We start from the raw sequence: 18,017 nt of genomic DNA, 5'->3' as shown, positions 1-18,017 counted from the left end.
GGAATGACATAAGATAGGGCCTTTGGTTGCTAAACCAATCATCCTGTTTTGGCTTCCCGCTTCTGCCACTAGAGACAGTCTTCCATCAAAGGGAACAGGCTGGACTTCTACAGAGTAAGGAGGCACAGCATGCGCCATCATTTCTAGTGATGTCATTAAAAGCTCCACCATCAGGATTTACACTGCAATTACCTTTCATCTGATGTCTTAGACATTCTCCTGGTAAGTGCTGGGGACCCTTTTTTGCTTTTCACTATATACTTGTATTTTGGATTTTGCTTTATCCAGTTTCTCAGAGCTTGATAGGCTTCTTGTTGATGACCAGTGTTAGTATAACTTACAGCCAGGGCCATCAGGGCTTTTAGGTTGTTTGGCTGTAGTTCCAAGCACCTAGTCAGAAAATAAAAATATATTCAGGTATTTTTTAGCCAAATACAATTCTTGAATTCCTCCAAAATTATCTGCATTAAAAAATTTAAATCAATCTCTCGCACAAGTAAGATCTACCCAATAATCCTTTGAAAGAAGGGACTTTGACTTGCTTTCCTGTGATAAGGGCATTATGCATGCATGTATACACACACATATAGGCACATGGCTGTGCATGCAGATACACGTACAGAAAGATGTCCATACAAGTTTCATCTTTCTGGTTGTGAGTAAATGTGTAGGTGGACTCATTTTTATGGTATGTCTCTAACAAACAAAAAGAAGCTTTATGTAAATTCAAGTGAACAGCTTAATACGGTTTGCAGCTATACAAAAAGGTTAAGTTTCTACCATCCTTATGGATCTTCTCAGTCATCCTGAATTCTCAGTTTTTCATTGATAAAGCTGGAGCCCATCAACTCGACTAGGCTTTCTATGGTTATATGCAGTGTGGTGGTTCCTCCCTGGCTGGTGTGGTGGTTTCACTCCCCTTGTCCACCAGAACCCCGCCATGCAAAACCACACCAGCAATTAACTGAAAGCAGACTAGCCTATTTTATGAGCATCACCACTGCTGCCTTTTTCAAAACTGCAGGGATGACCAAGCCCTAAATCAGGCAACCCCTTGGATTTCTATCCAGGTCAGCTGATAAGTCAATATAAGTAACAGATTATCCAAGAACAACTTGATGGCTTACATTGCCAATGCAGAGTATACTTGTTTCAAATGGAAACATGAAAATGCACAACAGGAAGATAATAATAATGCTGATATTTTAGAGATGGCATTTAAGGTACAAGCATGCCATGATCTTCACATGTCTATCGAAGTAAAATATTGTTGGTGTAGTATTCAGCAGCTGAAGGGAGCTTGTTTCAATTAAGAAAATCTCTTCATTAACGTACAGACTGCAGAAAATATGCTAAGTGGCTAGCATATTAAAAAGGCCTTTATTTGCATTATGCCTAATTCATATTTGTCAGGCCATGTAACTTTTCTTTTTATTTAATAAAGCAGAAATATTAATTCCCTAGTCATCCCTCTGAAGTCACTGGGAAGATTTCTTTGTCTGTGTCATGCTTTCCTCAGTTAAAAAGTTGTTTCATATCACAAGAGAAGTATGGCGTTAATTATACCTAACGCTCCGTTACCTAATACTGATCAGACCCCTTATTTAGCAATTATCTTCATCTACCTTTGGAGGGCGACAATGGCTGCCTGCTCATTTTCATTCTCTGCCTGTGTAATGCCCAGGAACTGCCAGGCCTGCAAAAACAATCATCATTGTGTTATTTTGTTACACATACCCAACTGCAAGCAGAGTTACAACTAAGGTCGCTGTTAATGAGCAGGGTGAAAAAAAACAGCAGATCTCTCCAGCACTAACTGCACGTTTCTCTGCAGTGTGCATGCCAACAGGACAAATCAATGCAGCTTTGAATATCTCTGGGCCTGGTAACATTTATAATCAATGAAAGCAAAGGTATTCTGTCAGTGTATTACCACATTATGACTTCTTAAATTACTGTACATTTTAAATATTGCTAGAATTTTATGGTAAAATTAAGTCACGTAGGTTTAAGGGATGCTCGAGAGTCTAGGAATTCTATCTCTTTTTTGAAATACTGCTGGTTAATTTAATGTAGCTTAGATTCCAAAAGACCTAAGTATTTATACTGCAAATACTTTTCATGTTTCACAGAAAACAGACTCTAAATATATACTTATTGATAACATCAATATTGTATTAAATTATCTAAATTTTAAAATTTTGTCAACCTTCTTGTTAAATCAAAAGCGTTCACTTTTTCAATAGAATGATTTAAAAGGTAGTTTGAAAACTTCAGGAAAAGGAAAGGTTTGAAGTACCTTTTCTGAACACTTTTAAATGACAGCTTGGAAATTCTGTAGTTTCAAAAATAGATTCTCATCTTACAAAGAGCTCACCTTTATCTACTTCAAGGCATACACTATTCAAAAAACATCCTTAGCATTCAGTATGCTTAAGTCAGTCATGACTAGCAAAGATTTGGGCCCCCAAATCATTTCATCATTGCATGCTAAAAGGAGTCCCCTTTTCCTTTATCAGTAAAAGGCACATGAGTCAATACCTCTGCATCATTGGGTTCCTGTAGAATTGCAGCCTCCAGGTATAAGATTGTAACTGGCAGGTCACCTTCTTTCATTTTCTTCAGTCCTTCCTCGAAAGCACCAGGCCAATCTTTGAAGGGGTTCTCAGTATGGAAATAGTAACCCTGGAGAAGAGAGATAATGGACACACGATGAAGCACTGTAGCAAGGAATGGCAAGTGTATAAAATCAAATTACTTACTATTTTTCAACTGGATGTTAACATCCTTTGTTCTATGAAAAGAGTATGAGCTTCCCTGTGATTTCAGTGACAAAATGTTTTTAAAGAATCAGCATCTTTGGAGGTTTATGTTTCTGTTCTCCTTATTTTTACTTTAGCTGTGAAGTCATGCTTGCTGGTACTTATGTTGGGTTCTCCTGATCCCATCAAAGATAACGACAACAACTCCCACTGACTGCAATAACTGCAGACTTGAACCTAGTGCCATCCCAGTACATCCCATTTGATGGGAAAGAGCACACATGGAGCAATTGACTCCCTACGGCGCTTGTAAACTGATGGCTATTCAGTTGATACCCTGAAATCTTCAATTAGCCTTCAAGATATAGAACAGTGTTGCAAGCACCTGAGCTTATTTTAGGATTTCTTTAAATGTAGCCTTCTTCCCCTTTTTGCCACTGCAGTGTAAAGGGGTATGCTAATATCAGCTGCATAATATAAATCAAATTAAAACATACAATGGAGGGAATGAAGAAAGACATTATCTCTGTCATGTCTATCTTCAACAGCGTATGAATGTGCCAGCCCAGATTTTATTATTTGGTGCTCTTCCTGAAGCATCTGTCTTCAAAAGTGCCCATAATCCAGCAGTTTGCTCTGTGATCCTTTCAGCTGAATTCAAGCAGTGTGCAAGTCTAAATGTATTCTCATTATGGTAAGGTCTTTCAAATCTATCCCCCTCATCGACATTGAAAGAGGACGAACTTTTTTGGGTGAAATTCTTTCAGGTAAAATTAGCTTCCATATCCAAATAGTTTTCTTGGGTTCCTTTGAATAGCTGAAGCTCATCTCAAAGTTTCACAGGAAAGATGTGCTGTACTAAAAAACTTGTGTTACCTTCTCAATGGTTGAGATGGTGACTTGCCCTGGTGCTTCCTGGTTCTCGGAAATCCAATTTCTGCGAGCCATTTCTTCCCATTCTGCTTGCATTTTATCCCAAAACTCTGTGTCTGACTAGAAGAAAAGGAGGAAAAGAAGGAAGAAAATGAACAATGAAACTTCAAAGAAAATGGTAAGCTTTTACTTTCTTTCTACCAGTGGTCTGAATCTGGCGATTTTGCTGAGCAGTATTAATTCTATTAACAATCACACTGACTGAAATACTACGGCACAAATTTGGAATTCCGCATAATTAATCTTCATCTCCTATATGAATATAATGAATTTCATCAACAGAAAACTCTTTATCTCAGAGGCAGCGTATGTTCTGTTTCAAGCAGAATTTGCAGCAGCTTAGGCTGCATCTTACTGATGCTAACAGCAAATTCTTACATAAAATTTGAAGGCAATGAATGGTGCTAGTCCCTGGCCAAAGAAAGAGAGAAAAGAAAAATGAAAACATCGACTAAGCATTCATGCCACAGAATAACAGTGGACAAAACAGTTTAAAAGGGAACAAGCAACCCAGCCAACATTCAGCTCAAAGACAAAAGGTAAAAGTGCAAAACAAATGATAAAAACAAAGAATGAGATTGAAGATGTGTAATGACCAGAATGAGGGAACCACTGTGGCCACTAGAAAATGATGCCCAGAAACAGGATTAAAAAGCAAGAGAGGACAATCCAAGTTAAGGTGGTGTTTTTCAGCCTCCTCATGTTAGTCATAACATCCCACAGCAGTTCCATGAATATATGCTCAGCACTATGAGCTTTTGCTAAGTTCTCCCCTTCCTACAAGGTCATGGCCAGAACTTCGGTGAACTGACACTACTGAGGGCACAGTTTCTCTGCTTATTTATGTCAAAGACAACAGCACAAATAATTCTATTGAGGTTTAGACAGAACAATTTGAGAGCGAGGTGATAACCAAAATTAATGGAAGGTATTATAAACTGGTCCAGATAATTTTGTCTGAATCTTCATTACAAGACTGAGCACTTGACTCCTGCTCCCCAGCCAGGCACGATTTGCAAAAATAGAGCTTAGTCTGTGATTGCAGGACTTGTTCCAACCGCCCTTCCTAGGCACTCAGGAAAAGGAAAGCAGAGGCTATTAACAGAGCTAGAATGAGTCAGCAATGAGAACATTTGAGACTAGGTGCGAAGGATCAGGAGGCCTGCACTGGCTGGCACTAGGTGTGGTTGCTGTATACCCTAAAGCTCTTTACAAATGGCAAGGTGCATTCCCTCTCTAGAAATCTCACAGGCATTTTGCTTTGGCTCTTCCTCCATGTAGCACGTGCCTCCTGGTACCCAGCACTTTCTTCCAGGAGACTCAGAATTGTCTGAATTATGTAGTTATTGGATCCGTGAGGGTACCTGCTGTGTTTTTCTCTGTGGACTTGGAAACAAACATGAATCATTCACTCCTGGAGAGATTTCACTCTTTGTAACAGAAGCAAACAAAACATGACAACTGTTGTACAACTTCCAATGTTTCAATATTTGCTTTCATTCCAAATCTGAAGGAAATACAGTCTTCGTTCTGAGCTGAAATACAAATCGTTCTGAGACTGTGCTGGAATGTCCGTTTAGGATTTGAAGAGCCTGGGATAATTAATCAGATCACTCCATCTTTTACTCTTGACCAGAGGCACTTTAATCCCTTAACCTGTCCTGTTAAACAGATGTCTCTATCAACTATTTTGCATTCAGTACAAATCTGCACTGCACTGAGGAAAAAATTACCTGGCTGTGGTTTCACTAGGCACCAATTTTGAGATTTCAGTTGAGGTAAAAGAGTGGAAGTTTCCCTTTCCTACATATTAATATTAATAACACTATTGAAAAGAAAGTAGTAATGATTTTTAAACAGATTAACTTCTAGATCTAGTTATATATATAGAAACATGTTTATACTAGATTTTTTTTTTTGCTTGTATTTTCCCCACAAAAATCCCTTATGAATCAATGGTTTGGAAACATTTCAAATCACATTTCTGCAGAGCATAAGCAGGCATATAAGTGGGTTTAGGTCTTAAGTTCAAACTAGGCTGCTTAATTACATATTTATAACTCATACAAGTTCATCATGTGAATACTCCACTTAAAAAGCTAATGAATTACTATGCATTGAAGTAGCTGTGCTTAATGTCAATCTATAGTGAGTCAAAGGTGAAGGAAAAATGTAATGAGGAGAAGATCTGCTTTGATATAAATGTCTCTCAGGTCATCGCACACTCCTTGCCCAGGACCCAACTGTTATTACTGCTATGGCACCCAAGTGTTATTTTGCCAGTATAAGCAAAGATGTGTTTCTTTGGGCCAAATGGATTTAGGTCCCAGCTCTTTCAAAGTACACCCAGCTGTCTGATGGTATGATACTGGTATGGCAAAACTGCACCAAGCAACTGGATCATGCACCATTGTGGCGTGTGGTAAAACACTGTAACGTTGCCGTGACAAATAACAATGTCAATAACAGAGCAGTTTAATGTCCTTGAGGAGGAGGACTGTCTGTGCTAAAGGCCTAAGCTTATTTCAGCTGTCATTAGTAGCAATTTTTTCATTGACTTTCAGTGGCAGGAGGGTTAAATGTATATTGAGTTTTTCTGAAAATCTGGCTTTGGATCAAGACTCCTAGATCTAATTTTAACTCTATTTCCAATGTGACTGGTGCCAATTACTTAATTTCCGTGCTTTTGCTACCAAAATGCTGTTGAATTACTTTGGACATACCAGAAGTTTTCAGACCAGTTGAATGCATTTGACACGTTCTCAGATCATCTGCAGCAGTTAAGAGGCATGACAACCAGGGAAAATGTTCATATCATCTGACTATTTCCAAGCAGAATATTCTGCATTTTTTTCAGAGAGGCTATTTTTACTCTTAGAATTTAAAAATATGCTGAAGCAGTTAAACGAATGGGAGGCAAAATATTTCCAGGCTCTTTACTTCCTGTGATACAGTGAAGGGGGGTGGGAGGGGGGGGTGAACTTTTTGAATATTGCTTCCTAATTTCCAAACTTACCTACTTTCATAACTTTGAGAATAGAATTTTACCTGCCCTGTGCTGCCAAAAAATAAATTGCCATGTTCCTTTTTTACCAGTGTAAAAGAAACAAAGGTTCTGTGTTTTTTTGAATTACTACATCAAGTAACTGCGTAAGTTAAATTTATGCACTACCTATGTAAGATTTCCTTAGCTGATACCTTCTCAAAACAAAATTTAAGGCTGCCTTTTTAGTAAAGTGTAAAGATAAAAAAATTATAACAAAGCAAGGATTCCTTTTGTGATTTGAGAGGGTACTGAATGAAAAGCATCTGAATGATTTGAGCTCCTGGAGCCCAACTTAAAATGTGTTTTGGGCAGTCTTAAGGACATCCAAAGGACTGTCAAAATAGTGAGAGAGGAATATTGTAGGTACACAAAGGATTCTAACTGGTATTCAGGGAAACCACAAAGCTGATGATTCTGGACTATGTTTTCTTAGGCTAGAATAAATTAATCCCATCTTGTTCCTACTGCTATATGTCATATAATTTATCTGTAATAAGTTATGATGCTTCAGTGTATTATACAGCAGATGGCTCATGTGACATGGTGGTATAAATAAAATGATGCTGGGAAGGACAGCTCCAAATCTCCTTTGGGTAAACTCACAGAACAGTGTAGCATCTGCAGCTTAATCTCTACATCACAGAAATGTGGAATAAGAAAGTATCAAAATTGCTTTTTTTCATCTCCAAGACACGTCTCAGTTGGAAGTTTTTTGCACTTTCTTGGTTTCATTGATATTTATTCTAACTCATTATCTATATGATGCTGGATGATAAAAACCATTTAAGAGAATATAGGTCCAGGTTGGATCTGAATCCCGATGCACGGACATGGTTTAAAAATTCAAAGGTACCAATTTTTGGTAAAACATAGCTAATTATTAGAAAGATTACATTAAAACAAATTTGGTATGGCACTTGAAAATCATGAAAGCTTTAGGATATTTGTGCTTCCCATGTGTGTATAGCAAATGGATGAGACAAAAATCAAATCCATTTTCCAGCATGACAGAAAAGGTAGCCAGGTCTGCAAGCCCCAATTGCTGCAAGTGAATGTGGACCCTCTCTACTAAAAAAGCTGATTTACTTACCTCTTTGGTCTTAAAAGATTCCCCAATGACATAGACATCTTTAAACCTTCTTAAGAAAGAATTACCTCACAGATCTTCATTAATCTTGAAGTTTGACATCTTAAAACCATTCCCAAAGCTCTAAATTGAATACTGGGTGGAGGATAAAGTTTGGTGTCTTCATTTACTGAATTGTTAATTAATTCCTTTCGAAGTAGGCCACAAAGAACCTGAGATTTGCTTCCTTTTCTTGATCAGTTTTCTGGCTAATCTTACCACTTGGAGCTTTCCCAGTTGAAGAATATTACAGAAACATCCAAAGCCTAAAAGATGAATTTTTGAACTGTATCTATTCTCCGCTTAAGAAAGCACTAATCTTTCTGAGATGGGCTGCAATTTATTTCAATCACTCTAGCTTTCTTACTACTTCATTTTAGCTAGGATGAAAATTCAACTCTTTTCATATGCAAATAGAAATAACTGCTCTATAAGGTCTGGAAGAATCCTTTCCTTTACATTTTAACTACCTGGTCCAAGATTCTATTTTAAGCAGAAAGAATAAGACTGCCAGCTATGCAGTTAGGGAAACATTTAATTAGATTCTCTTTAATGGCTGTTTTCGAGACTACATTAAAGCATTTTAATAACCTGTCTTTTTTGCTGTAGAATGACCTTTTAATGTGCAGGGGTTTTTTTACAATATGTTCTCCTCCTGACTTCACCCTGCAAAGTAATTCAATAAATGTCTTGTAATCCATTGTTGGCCTCAACTAATTTTTCTGTCTGCTGAATGTCTGGGAGCACCCCAGCACACATGGTTTCCAGCAATTGCAAGAGGACTGACACCATGTGTATAACCATTAACTGAAACAGAAATGTTCCTCCTCAGATTCTCTGTGTCACAATCACAGGCTACAGGACAGCACACCCCACCTTAAGGCTCAGTCTGTAGTGCAAGGAGGAACATGTGAAACTCTTTAAGCAGTGGTAACATGAAAGCAAGTCTTTACTTTCCTGCAAGGAGCAAATACCTGTGATGTGTGGCACTAAAATACCTGTTGTGCATCACCAGGAGATGTTTGTAAAGAATCTATTGCATCCAGAAAAAACAACACACTCAGAAAATAAAAGGAAAATGCAGACAGTGTGTCATTTATAAACCAGCTAATAACTTATTGTGTCCATTTCAGTCTGGCACACCGAGACAAGAATTCTTTGTGTATGCAAAGAAGAGATCCTCAGAAACCATGGTAGAAACCATCCAGTCTTACCTTAGAATATAATGAAAAATTTCTTAAACAATATCAAAATTTCTTTATTAAGAAATTCTGTTCCTAGCTAAAAACCAGCATATGATTTAGGCCTAGTTTTGTTTGTAATCAACTAATACTAATCTGGAATAGTTTGAGAGTCAACACTGGAATTAGAATAACACTTGAGTTAGAGGAGCAATAAAATACAGACACTAAATGTTAAATCTAACTCCAAATGTCCGTAAAGTGTTCTAAATGTTTGGAGACTAATGAGTCAGCAGTTCATGCTAAAAATAATCAGTTTTGTGGAATCAGTTTCACAGCCTCATCCTTTCCACCCTAAAAACTCATTTCAGTGGTTGTTACATAACTCAGCCTGAACTTCTGGCCTCAGCAGCATGCAGCTGCCCTGGCTTGCTGTGGCAATAGGATTTTGAAGGGTTACCAACTGTAGCCCTGAGCAGATATGATGCTCAAGATCAATGCTTGTATCTAATTTTTTATTGGATTCTGTTAAAAAAACCCCGTATGCCACCTTGTCTCTAGACAGGATCAGGTTTCCAACTGGGACTAGTGGTGCAGGACAACACTCGAGAGGGAGTTTTCATGTTGGAAAAGTATTAGTGAAAAAAACAGAAGTGCATTATCCAAACACCTGCACCTTTTCCAACTAAATTGGTTTGTCAGGAAATGAGAGTACTCCTGTGTTTAACATTCTTCCACTATTTATAAAAATGCACTGATGCATGGTTACTGGTATACCTGCAGTTACCCATCACAGGAGGTAATCAGTCTGTTTATGAGTGATTCTGAATTCCAGTTTCACCATGGAAAACTGGGTTTTGTCTGAGCTTAAACAACTGAATGCACACACTCAGTTGCTAGGGAAAAATAGTTTTCACTCTTACACTTTCAAGTTGGGAAGTACTTACATTTATGGGTTTTTTCTTGACCCACTCGCTATTGCATTAAAAATTGAGTTTGAAAAGTTTGTTCTGTCTAATCTCCATTTAAAGCTAAGGTTGTTAGGGTTTCTTAAGGAGAGAAATTTGTATTTTAAATTAGTAACTCCAGGAAATATATCTTTTTTTTTTTTTGCTTTAAATAATCCAGTTTCAACTTTATCTTATACTTGTGCTTCAGGATGCATAAGAAAGACATAGAGCATTAGCTGAAAATGAAAACAGTAAATGAAATAATACCTCAACAGCTGCCTTTGCTCTTTCAAATTCCTCCTCCAAGGAGTGATTTCTGGAGAGAAGAGGCGCTCCCCAACGTTGCTCCTTAGTTGATCGTGCCTAAAAAATAAAATAATAAATCACAAAAGGATGATATACTCTCTGCTACATATCTGAGTTATTTCCTTAATTGCCTAGAGCCCCAAGTGGCCTTTTCCTTGGGCAAAACATGCATGTGTCCCTGCATGAATTCCTCTGAATTCTTTTGCACTGTAGCAGAGATCATTCCTCATGGGAAGCAGTGTAATTTATCTTTTCCAGGCTTTTCACTCAAGATGCATGAAAGATAGAGAGACATCTAAGGCAAGACAATGCAGAAGATGGGCTACAAAGGGAAGATCTGACTATTTTGTATAAGATTTTTACTGTAATTGTTCCTTCTCCTGTATCATGACTGTGGCAACATATTCAAGTCGCTATGCTCCAGGAAGAAAGCAACTCCTTTTCCCTGTACATTTTGGGGTTTTTTTTCAGGCTCTGCTTGGGTATCACATTGAAAAGGGAGTTTTGCTATGGATTTCACTGGAAGAACAAGCCCTTTTTACAACCAGCAGCGCTCTCTTTCGTGCCTTGCTATCACTCAATCTCATTGGAAGTACATAGCAAGTTTCTCCCTGTTCTTTAATTAAAACCATTTTATTTATATTTGTTTTTCACAAAAGGCACAGCACAAAACCAAACAGTGTTCAATGACAGTATAGAAAAGCACAAAGTGGCCTAATCTTGCTAAACAAAACTCTGACTGCTAATCCCTTCCCTTGTGTTTGTCAGAGGTTAAACTCATTAGCCATTTGCCTGACCATGGTCCCAATTGCATTAATTTACGTAATTATATTTCTGATGACTGTACTTATAATATTCAATTTCAGTGAAGCATATTGCTAAAAGACTAATTTTCCTTACTTCAGACTCAGGCTGTACCAGCAAGTGTTGGAATGGAACTGCTGGGAGGAAATATCCAATACATTCTTGGGCATTCATATAAGTAACATGCAAAGCATTGTCAAACACATGTGTCTGTATGCATACACACATGGGTTTTTACCCAGAAAGGTGACATTTGTTTCTCAATCTAGCCTTGAAGTTTCTGTTTTGTTCCTGAGTCTCTGGTCTCTCAGATATTGATGAGTACAGTGTATATGGAGTTGACAATACACATACAGTTAGAAAAGAATGACATAGGACAGAATCTGTGAGAAGCACGTGGTGGGGGGCACAGTGTGTGCCTTCTGTGAGAGGAAGCAGAATGTGAGGGAAGATTACTCAGAGGAGCTTTTGCTTCTATTCTCACGTCTACCATCTCTGGTCATGTATGGAAAACATTTATTTTCTTTGGTGAGGCCAAGAAGAGATTTCAGGTTGTCACCGAAAACCCATCAAAACCAACCCTATACACCAAAACCCACCAAAACCAAACCTACACACTAAACAGTTATTTTACTGATTAATATGATTTAGAGCAGAAGAGACAACTGGTTCATATCATCTATTTGTCTATCCACCATATGTTGGTATCGTCACTTAACAATCTACAGGATGAAACTGAAATTACACAGAGAATAAATGGAGGTTGTCTGAGGGAATGTATGTCTTTGAGGAAGGTGCTTGTATTTAATCTAGAATTATCAAGAGACATGAATCTTATCACTGTTTGCAAATTTCTTTAATTGTCCTCTTTGTTTCTCTTATTAATTTTAATTTCTGTTTCCAACTATCTCTTCCTATTTTTTCCAGTAGTTTAAAGCACTTTTTAGTGCCCTTTATTTTCTCTGAGGAAAGATACTGATGACTCTAATCAGGTTTTAATAGTCTTTCAAGAGATATAAAGAGATTGAGATCTCAAATTCTCTCATTATGAAGCATTTTATTCAGATTTCAACCTTGTTTGCATCTCTTTTACACTCCCTCTATATTTTTTATAGCTTTTTTTTTTTTTAGCCAGAGTCAACTGAAGTGAGCCAGCCCTATATTCCAGCATCTGTCTTGCTGTTTATACAGAAATCAGGTGATCTTCTATCTCCCACTAATAATGTCTGCTTCTACATGCTCTTTGTGCCACAGCACTGCATGCAGAACAGTAACGTTGACATCCTTGTACACTCTGAGCCATAGAAGCTTTTCAAATTGCCTTCTAGCATAGTGCTGTAAGTAGAGCCTGCATTCGAGTTCTGAAATGTATGATTTTTGAGGTTACTGTTTTGGACTATGCATTTAGACAGATGTCGTGGTCACCCGCTCATTTTTATTACTTATTCTTTTTACATTTTTTCATTCCACTCTTGAATTATATGCACATTTTATTAGGAATGGCATGTATATTCATTTTCAGATCAATACTATTGAAGATCATGGGTTCTCTTTGGAAGCACAGAAGAACCCCATGTGATTATAATTCCTAGTAAATAACTACTGAACTTGAGAACTTGTTAGCCCATTTTAATAGCTGCTTTATTCGCATTGCATGGTGCTAATTTTAAAATCAGAATATGGAATGTTAATTCAAACATCTTGCAGAATATCACACAGCAACATTTATCAACCCGACCTGTAACGTGATCAAAGAATTAAGTTTGGATTTCTTGACATCACACTCTGTTGATAGACATTAATTATGTTCCTAGCCTTTTCATTATTTACAAGTTGGCTCTTGCAGACTGCTTGGTTACTTCCGCCTTTTAATCTTTTGTTTCCAGTGACTGCAGTTTCCTTAGGTCAAGGACAGTACTGTAAATCATGATGTTCAGAATGACTAGTACTGCAGAAAGGGAGAGAGAGCTTGTTGGGGAGTAGAGGGGTGAGTGGGAAGAGGCCAGGTGCACAGAAGTCTGCTCCTCTGCCACATGCCAGAGCATACACGTAGTCCCCACATAATCCCCACAGAAATATACCTTCTCCTCCATTAAATGCACACTTGCCCTCAACCAGAGGGAAAAAAAGAAGTAATTAACAAAACATAAGCAGCATTTACATATAGACAATGCAGAGTCACACTCTGAGTTGTGATACCCAGAAATTAAAGACCCCATAGAAAACAAACATGCTGCCTTTCGCTAGTGCAGGAGGAGAGGGGATGGGAATGGAGTGCCAGCACTGGAGAAATCATCTTGAGCTGGTGATGGGGTGGGACTCTGCAGCTGCCTCCCTGAGGGGAGCCAAAGTGGGGTATGGTTCAGGGTGGAATGGGTATGTCTGAGGCATGGACGCTCTGCGTATGCTGTGGTTTCATATGCTCACCACTCTACTGTAGCTGATCACTGGCTGCTGTCTTCAGGGACAAAATCTTCCATTCCAATGCATTTGCACACACTTTCCTGCGCTTGTAGTCTGCTTATGTGCTCTTGGACCTTAACTGTTGGTGAGAGGCTTAAATTATAGTCTTAACTTTTGAGCAGGTCTCCAAATAATGAGCTAAATCTGTCCCTTGTACATCTTCATTTCATTACAGTAACTGGCACATCCAAGAAGACCTAAGGCCATTAGTCTTACTGTAGCAATGTGGGAGCAGTGGGGAAGAAATTTTGCAATATAAATATTCTTGCCCCAAAGCGCACGTTTAAAGTTTACAGGCACTGTGCTGTATCTTTGTCCAAGAGTGCTGAGGTATTAGAACTAGGCACAGGTTTTTTGGCATGTCAGGGGTTTTGTGCATGCATTCTGCACTCATGCATGCATGCTCACTCAGAATACATGCACAAAACCCCTGACATGCCCAAGGAGGCGTTCAGAGAGTTAACACATGAGCAGACTATCTGTGTATACAATTGAACATATTGTCTCCCTCTGCAGTTTGTAATTATAAGAGAGAAAATAAACCTTTAAAAGTCGCCTAGCACTGCAGAATATCTCAGTACAAATAAAAGTGTAACAAGGAATGGCAGATAAAAGAAGGAACAGTGATAATTTGGGCCAATGCAGTTTAAAAGTTAATAACAGGTAATGTGTGATGTGAGTAGAATACTGAGAAGCAAGACAGCCACATCTGATGACAGTCACCGTGCTATTGCCCTTTCCAGCCATCAAACACATTTCTTCCTTATTAATTCAGAGCTTGCCTTTGTGATTTGGTATTGGCATTAGGTGCTGGTAAACACAGGATTTTGTTAAGAAGATTGCATAATTTTAATGAAAATATGACCTAGTTACTTAGTATTTCACTTTGAGGAACTAAATCTAACATGTCAAAGATGACTGATGAGGGTGATTGTCTGAGAAATTGCTGATGGAAAACTGCAGCATGTTTGACAAGATGAAATCTTTAGGGTATGGCAGAATCTGTTGCATATGCAAAGGTTACCCTTAAATGCGATAGACAAGATCTATAAAGGACAAAGTATGGAAAACATATGCTCTGAAGCTCTAACGTGATTCCCTTTACAAGCAGATTAAGAACTCAGTGGAGACAGATGAGCCTGTTTGTTGGGAACTGACACCTTTGACAGTCCAAGTATAAGCAGGACGAAGCAGGCAGTGAGGGAAAAGACTAAATTTCTAAGTAAACCACCTAGAGTAAGAACACACTCTCACTTCAGATTATTTCTCTGCACTATTAATTACCAGTTTGACAACACTTCATGACTTGAATGGATTACAAGTTTGAAAAAAATCATTTTATGATAAATCAAAACATGAAATACACCAAAACCATAGATAATAATTGTATACTCTTGCTTCTTTTTCAAGTTGGCCGATTCAATTCCTTGTTTTCTATTTTGAAATACCAGTCATTTTATAAAATATTATGGAGCTCCAACTGACTGAACTTACACTGAATTAAAAATGTGGACTGTTACTTCTGCAGTTGTTCTAGTGGAAGATAAACAGGAAATAGGCCATATAAAGTAGAGATGTTATATACTAAATTCCTAGCTGCTTTTACAGGAAGCCACAACACTTAAATTCTGTGTCTGTCTACTTGATTTACACACATCTCAGTTGAGTACAAACTTCCTGGCATTTAGATGAATTAGGCTGAGGGACAGCCTCCTAAAAGGGGTCAGAGGTACTTAAATCGGACAAAGCACATGTGAATGCACTGTCCATCTCAAGTGGGTGTTGTTACGCAATACCTAGATGTATAAATCTTTTGCACAGAAAGGAAAGATATCATGCATTACAAATAGTGTTGGGCTTCCCAAAGGGAAAAAAAAGGAAACTGTTTGTAATGTAGAGATGGCAGGGAGGTAAAGGAGACTTTTTTCCTAATCAAAACACAGGAATGCATCCTGATAACTGGGTTCTATTTCTATTTTCTGCAAGAACTGGTGCATGATCTCAGGAAAGACATTTGGCATTTTAGTGTCTTATTTTTCCATTTTCAAAGCAGGCTATTATTTTCTATTAATTTCCAGATTTTCCATTTGACAGAAAAGTTTTGAAGTTCGTGCCTAAAAATAGCAGTGGAAGAGGAGAAAATTATTTTCAACCATAATTTAATCCACCAAACTCTCCCCTGCCAGTGGCATTGTCCAAATTTGAAACCAGATCTATGTGAATAGATATATAAATGTATGTTTGTACATATATATGCATACATACAACTCTAATTAATCACTTCCACAAGGTCCTGTCTAATATACAGTATGGCGGTGGAACTGGGCAAATCTACAAACCTTCATCCCAGAGCCCTCCATATCAGAGCTCCTTTCCCAGCAGGAAAAAGTCCTTTGACCACGCTGCTCTCCCACTGCTAATGAACATTAGTTTAACGATCTCTTCCTGTATGCTTCAGGCATTTCCCAACTCTGGGAAATTCGCAACTCTGTGTTGACCAAGAGATCTCAAGAACAGATATATTACTGGGAGAAGAAGCCATTAGGAGTTTGAATTACAGAACTGTCCGAATGGGAAAAAGATAGTGCTGTAAATTGTAGTTTGGATTCTCTCTGTAGAGGAAGGTCACAGCTCTCTGCACCATTAAACTCTGAATGTTTGAGATGCTGACATAGTTAAGCTATTTCATAACATATTAACTTGGAGGCTATGTGAAGACTTGGCTGTATGAATCTTTGAACTGATGATCCTGAAAATAGCCCTTAAATAGTTCTTCCAGAACGTGAACAGTTAGCCAGTGGGACAATTCCTTTTTATTGTTAATAAACAATTCCTTTTTTTTTTTCTTAATAAATCTACCAAATTGTCTTACCTGTGTTGCAGGTCCAAGTTCTAATTCTGATGTTGAATCAGACTCCAAGGCACTCTTGACATTAGCCAGCTCAGACTGTGATCTGTTTTCTGTGGACCTAGAAATGATGCATTTACTTACTCACCACTGCATGCCAAGACGTGCTGCTTTCTATCTATCAGGTTCACAAGCACACACTGATTATAACTGAATTGTTGAACTTGCAGATATGACACGTGCCTGGACCCTTCTCAGTATTCCCACTCTTTTTTCAGTCGCAAACAGACAAAAGTTAATTCAAAACAGAGTCAGGCCTGATTCACCAGTACAGCCCTGGCTATGCATTGGTATGAAATCAGTAGAATGGAATGATGATTTTGCCTGTGCTGCTATGCTTCTATTTCACAGCCAGGCAAAATGAGGTCAGACAATGACACAAGACTTTACCTGGTGTCAGTGTCTAAGAATCAACCAGTACATTACAAGACTTCACCTTGGCATATGTGCATTTTTGTGCCTCAATAGCCTAGTATTTTTTCTTCTTAAAAATTGAAACTTTAGAGAACAAAATCAAGTTAACTGAGCAAAACTTTTTAAAAGGAAGTTAATGAAACACACAGATGAAGGGCAGGTTAAGATACAGGATAAGCATCATTTGGTCAGAAAACTGCTTCTAGCATATGAAAATGCTAATCATGGTTATGCATAATGTAGTAAATGAGTGTTGCTTACGTATCAGGAAGGCAGCAGAATTAATCTACATGAGCTGTTCCCAAAGGCAAAGTCCAATTCTTCCCTCATTTACATCCTCCGCAATTTTAGTTGAACTGTGTGAAAGAGCCAGCACTTGGCTGGGATATTTTATCTTGCCTCTTCCAGTTATACACAGAAATTCTGCCCTCTTGGTAGCACAGCTAAAATACTCTGGATATCCAGTGACTGTCAAATCACTGCCAAGCTTTCCATTTTTACTCATTTTACTCACATGTTTGTAGTTGGGTTTGTATCACTGCAGGCCCCTCTAGAATTCTCACCACCATTTATTTAGTAATTGCACCTGCCACTTTTCACATTAAAACTTGCTGGCAAAATGTCATTTTATAGTGTACTTGCTTGTGATACATTGTCCAAAATGTCTGCTTGAACACATTAAATGAAACCATAACAGATGTAATAACATGACTTGTCATCAAGTGAGCATTTCTGTGAATTAGGAGATCTGGGCTGGAAATAATTTTGTAAGGAAAGCACAACAGTCGTACCATAAAAGCTCCTTTGATTGAGCTCTAGATGATGACGTTCTCTCTGTAGAAGGGTGGACCTTGCTACTCCTGTCTCCGTGATAATTGACATCATCCCATTTCTCTAGCTGTGTCTGAATATCAACTGAAAAATAAGAAGATAGGAATCTATTAAAGAAACTACTGGTGAAAATTTTAGCTCCTCTGTGAAATGCAGGTTATAGAGAAAATGGTACCACCAAAGGCTATATTTTAGTTAAGGTCCAATATACGGAAATGTTGTGCACCCTTCTAGCTGATAATTTTGTGAAACTATTTGTGGTTTCACAACATTTTTCTACATCTATCAGCCTT

General features: G+C 38.1%; 1 protein-coding gene across 3 annotated transcripts in view; it reads right to left on the bottom strand.

Annotated features, from left to right (window-relative positions):
- PEX5L (peroxisomal biogenesis factor 5 like) overlaps nucleotides 1-18,017 on the bottom strand; it is a gene marked incomplete at its 3' end in the record, with an annotated part of 40,008 nt that overhangs the window by 2,672 nt on the left and 19,319 nt on the right. For all 3 annotated transcript variants that reach the window (XM_084267240.1, XM_084267241.1, XM_084267242.1), the window contains 7 exons: nucleotides 17,685-17,808; nucleotides 16,444-16,540; nucleotides 10,266-10,361; nucleotides 3,639-3,755; nucleotides 2,542-2,685; nucleotides 1,626-1,696; nucleotides 193-390 (listed from right to left, as the gene is read on the bottom strand). In XM_084267240.1, coding sequence (XP_084123366.1) covers nucleotides 193-390; nucleotides 1,626-1,696; nucleotides 2,542-2,685; nucleotides 3,639-3,755; nucleotides 10,266-10,361; nucleotides 16,444-16,540; nucleotides 17,685-17,808 — 847 coding nt within the window. The remainder of the gene's footprint in view (nucleotides 1-192; nucleotides 391-1,625; nucleotides 1,697-2,541; nucleotides 2,686-3,638; nucleotides 3,756-10,265; nucleotides 10,362-16,443; nucleotides 16,541-17,684; nucleotides 17,809-18,017) is intronic.

This window comes from Gallinula chloropus (genome assembly GCF_964237585.1).
Source record: "Gallinula chloropus genome assembly, chromosome: 8".
NCBI lineage: Eukaryota > Metazoa > Chordata > Aves > Gruiformes > Rallidae > Gallinula > Gallinula chloropus.
The sequence above is the reverse complement of the archived record's forward strand: the minus strand, read 5'-3'. Positions and strand labels throughout refer to the sequence as shown.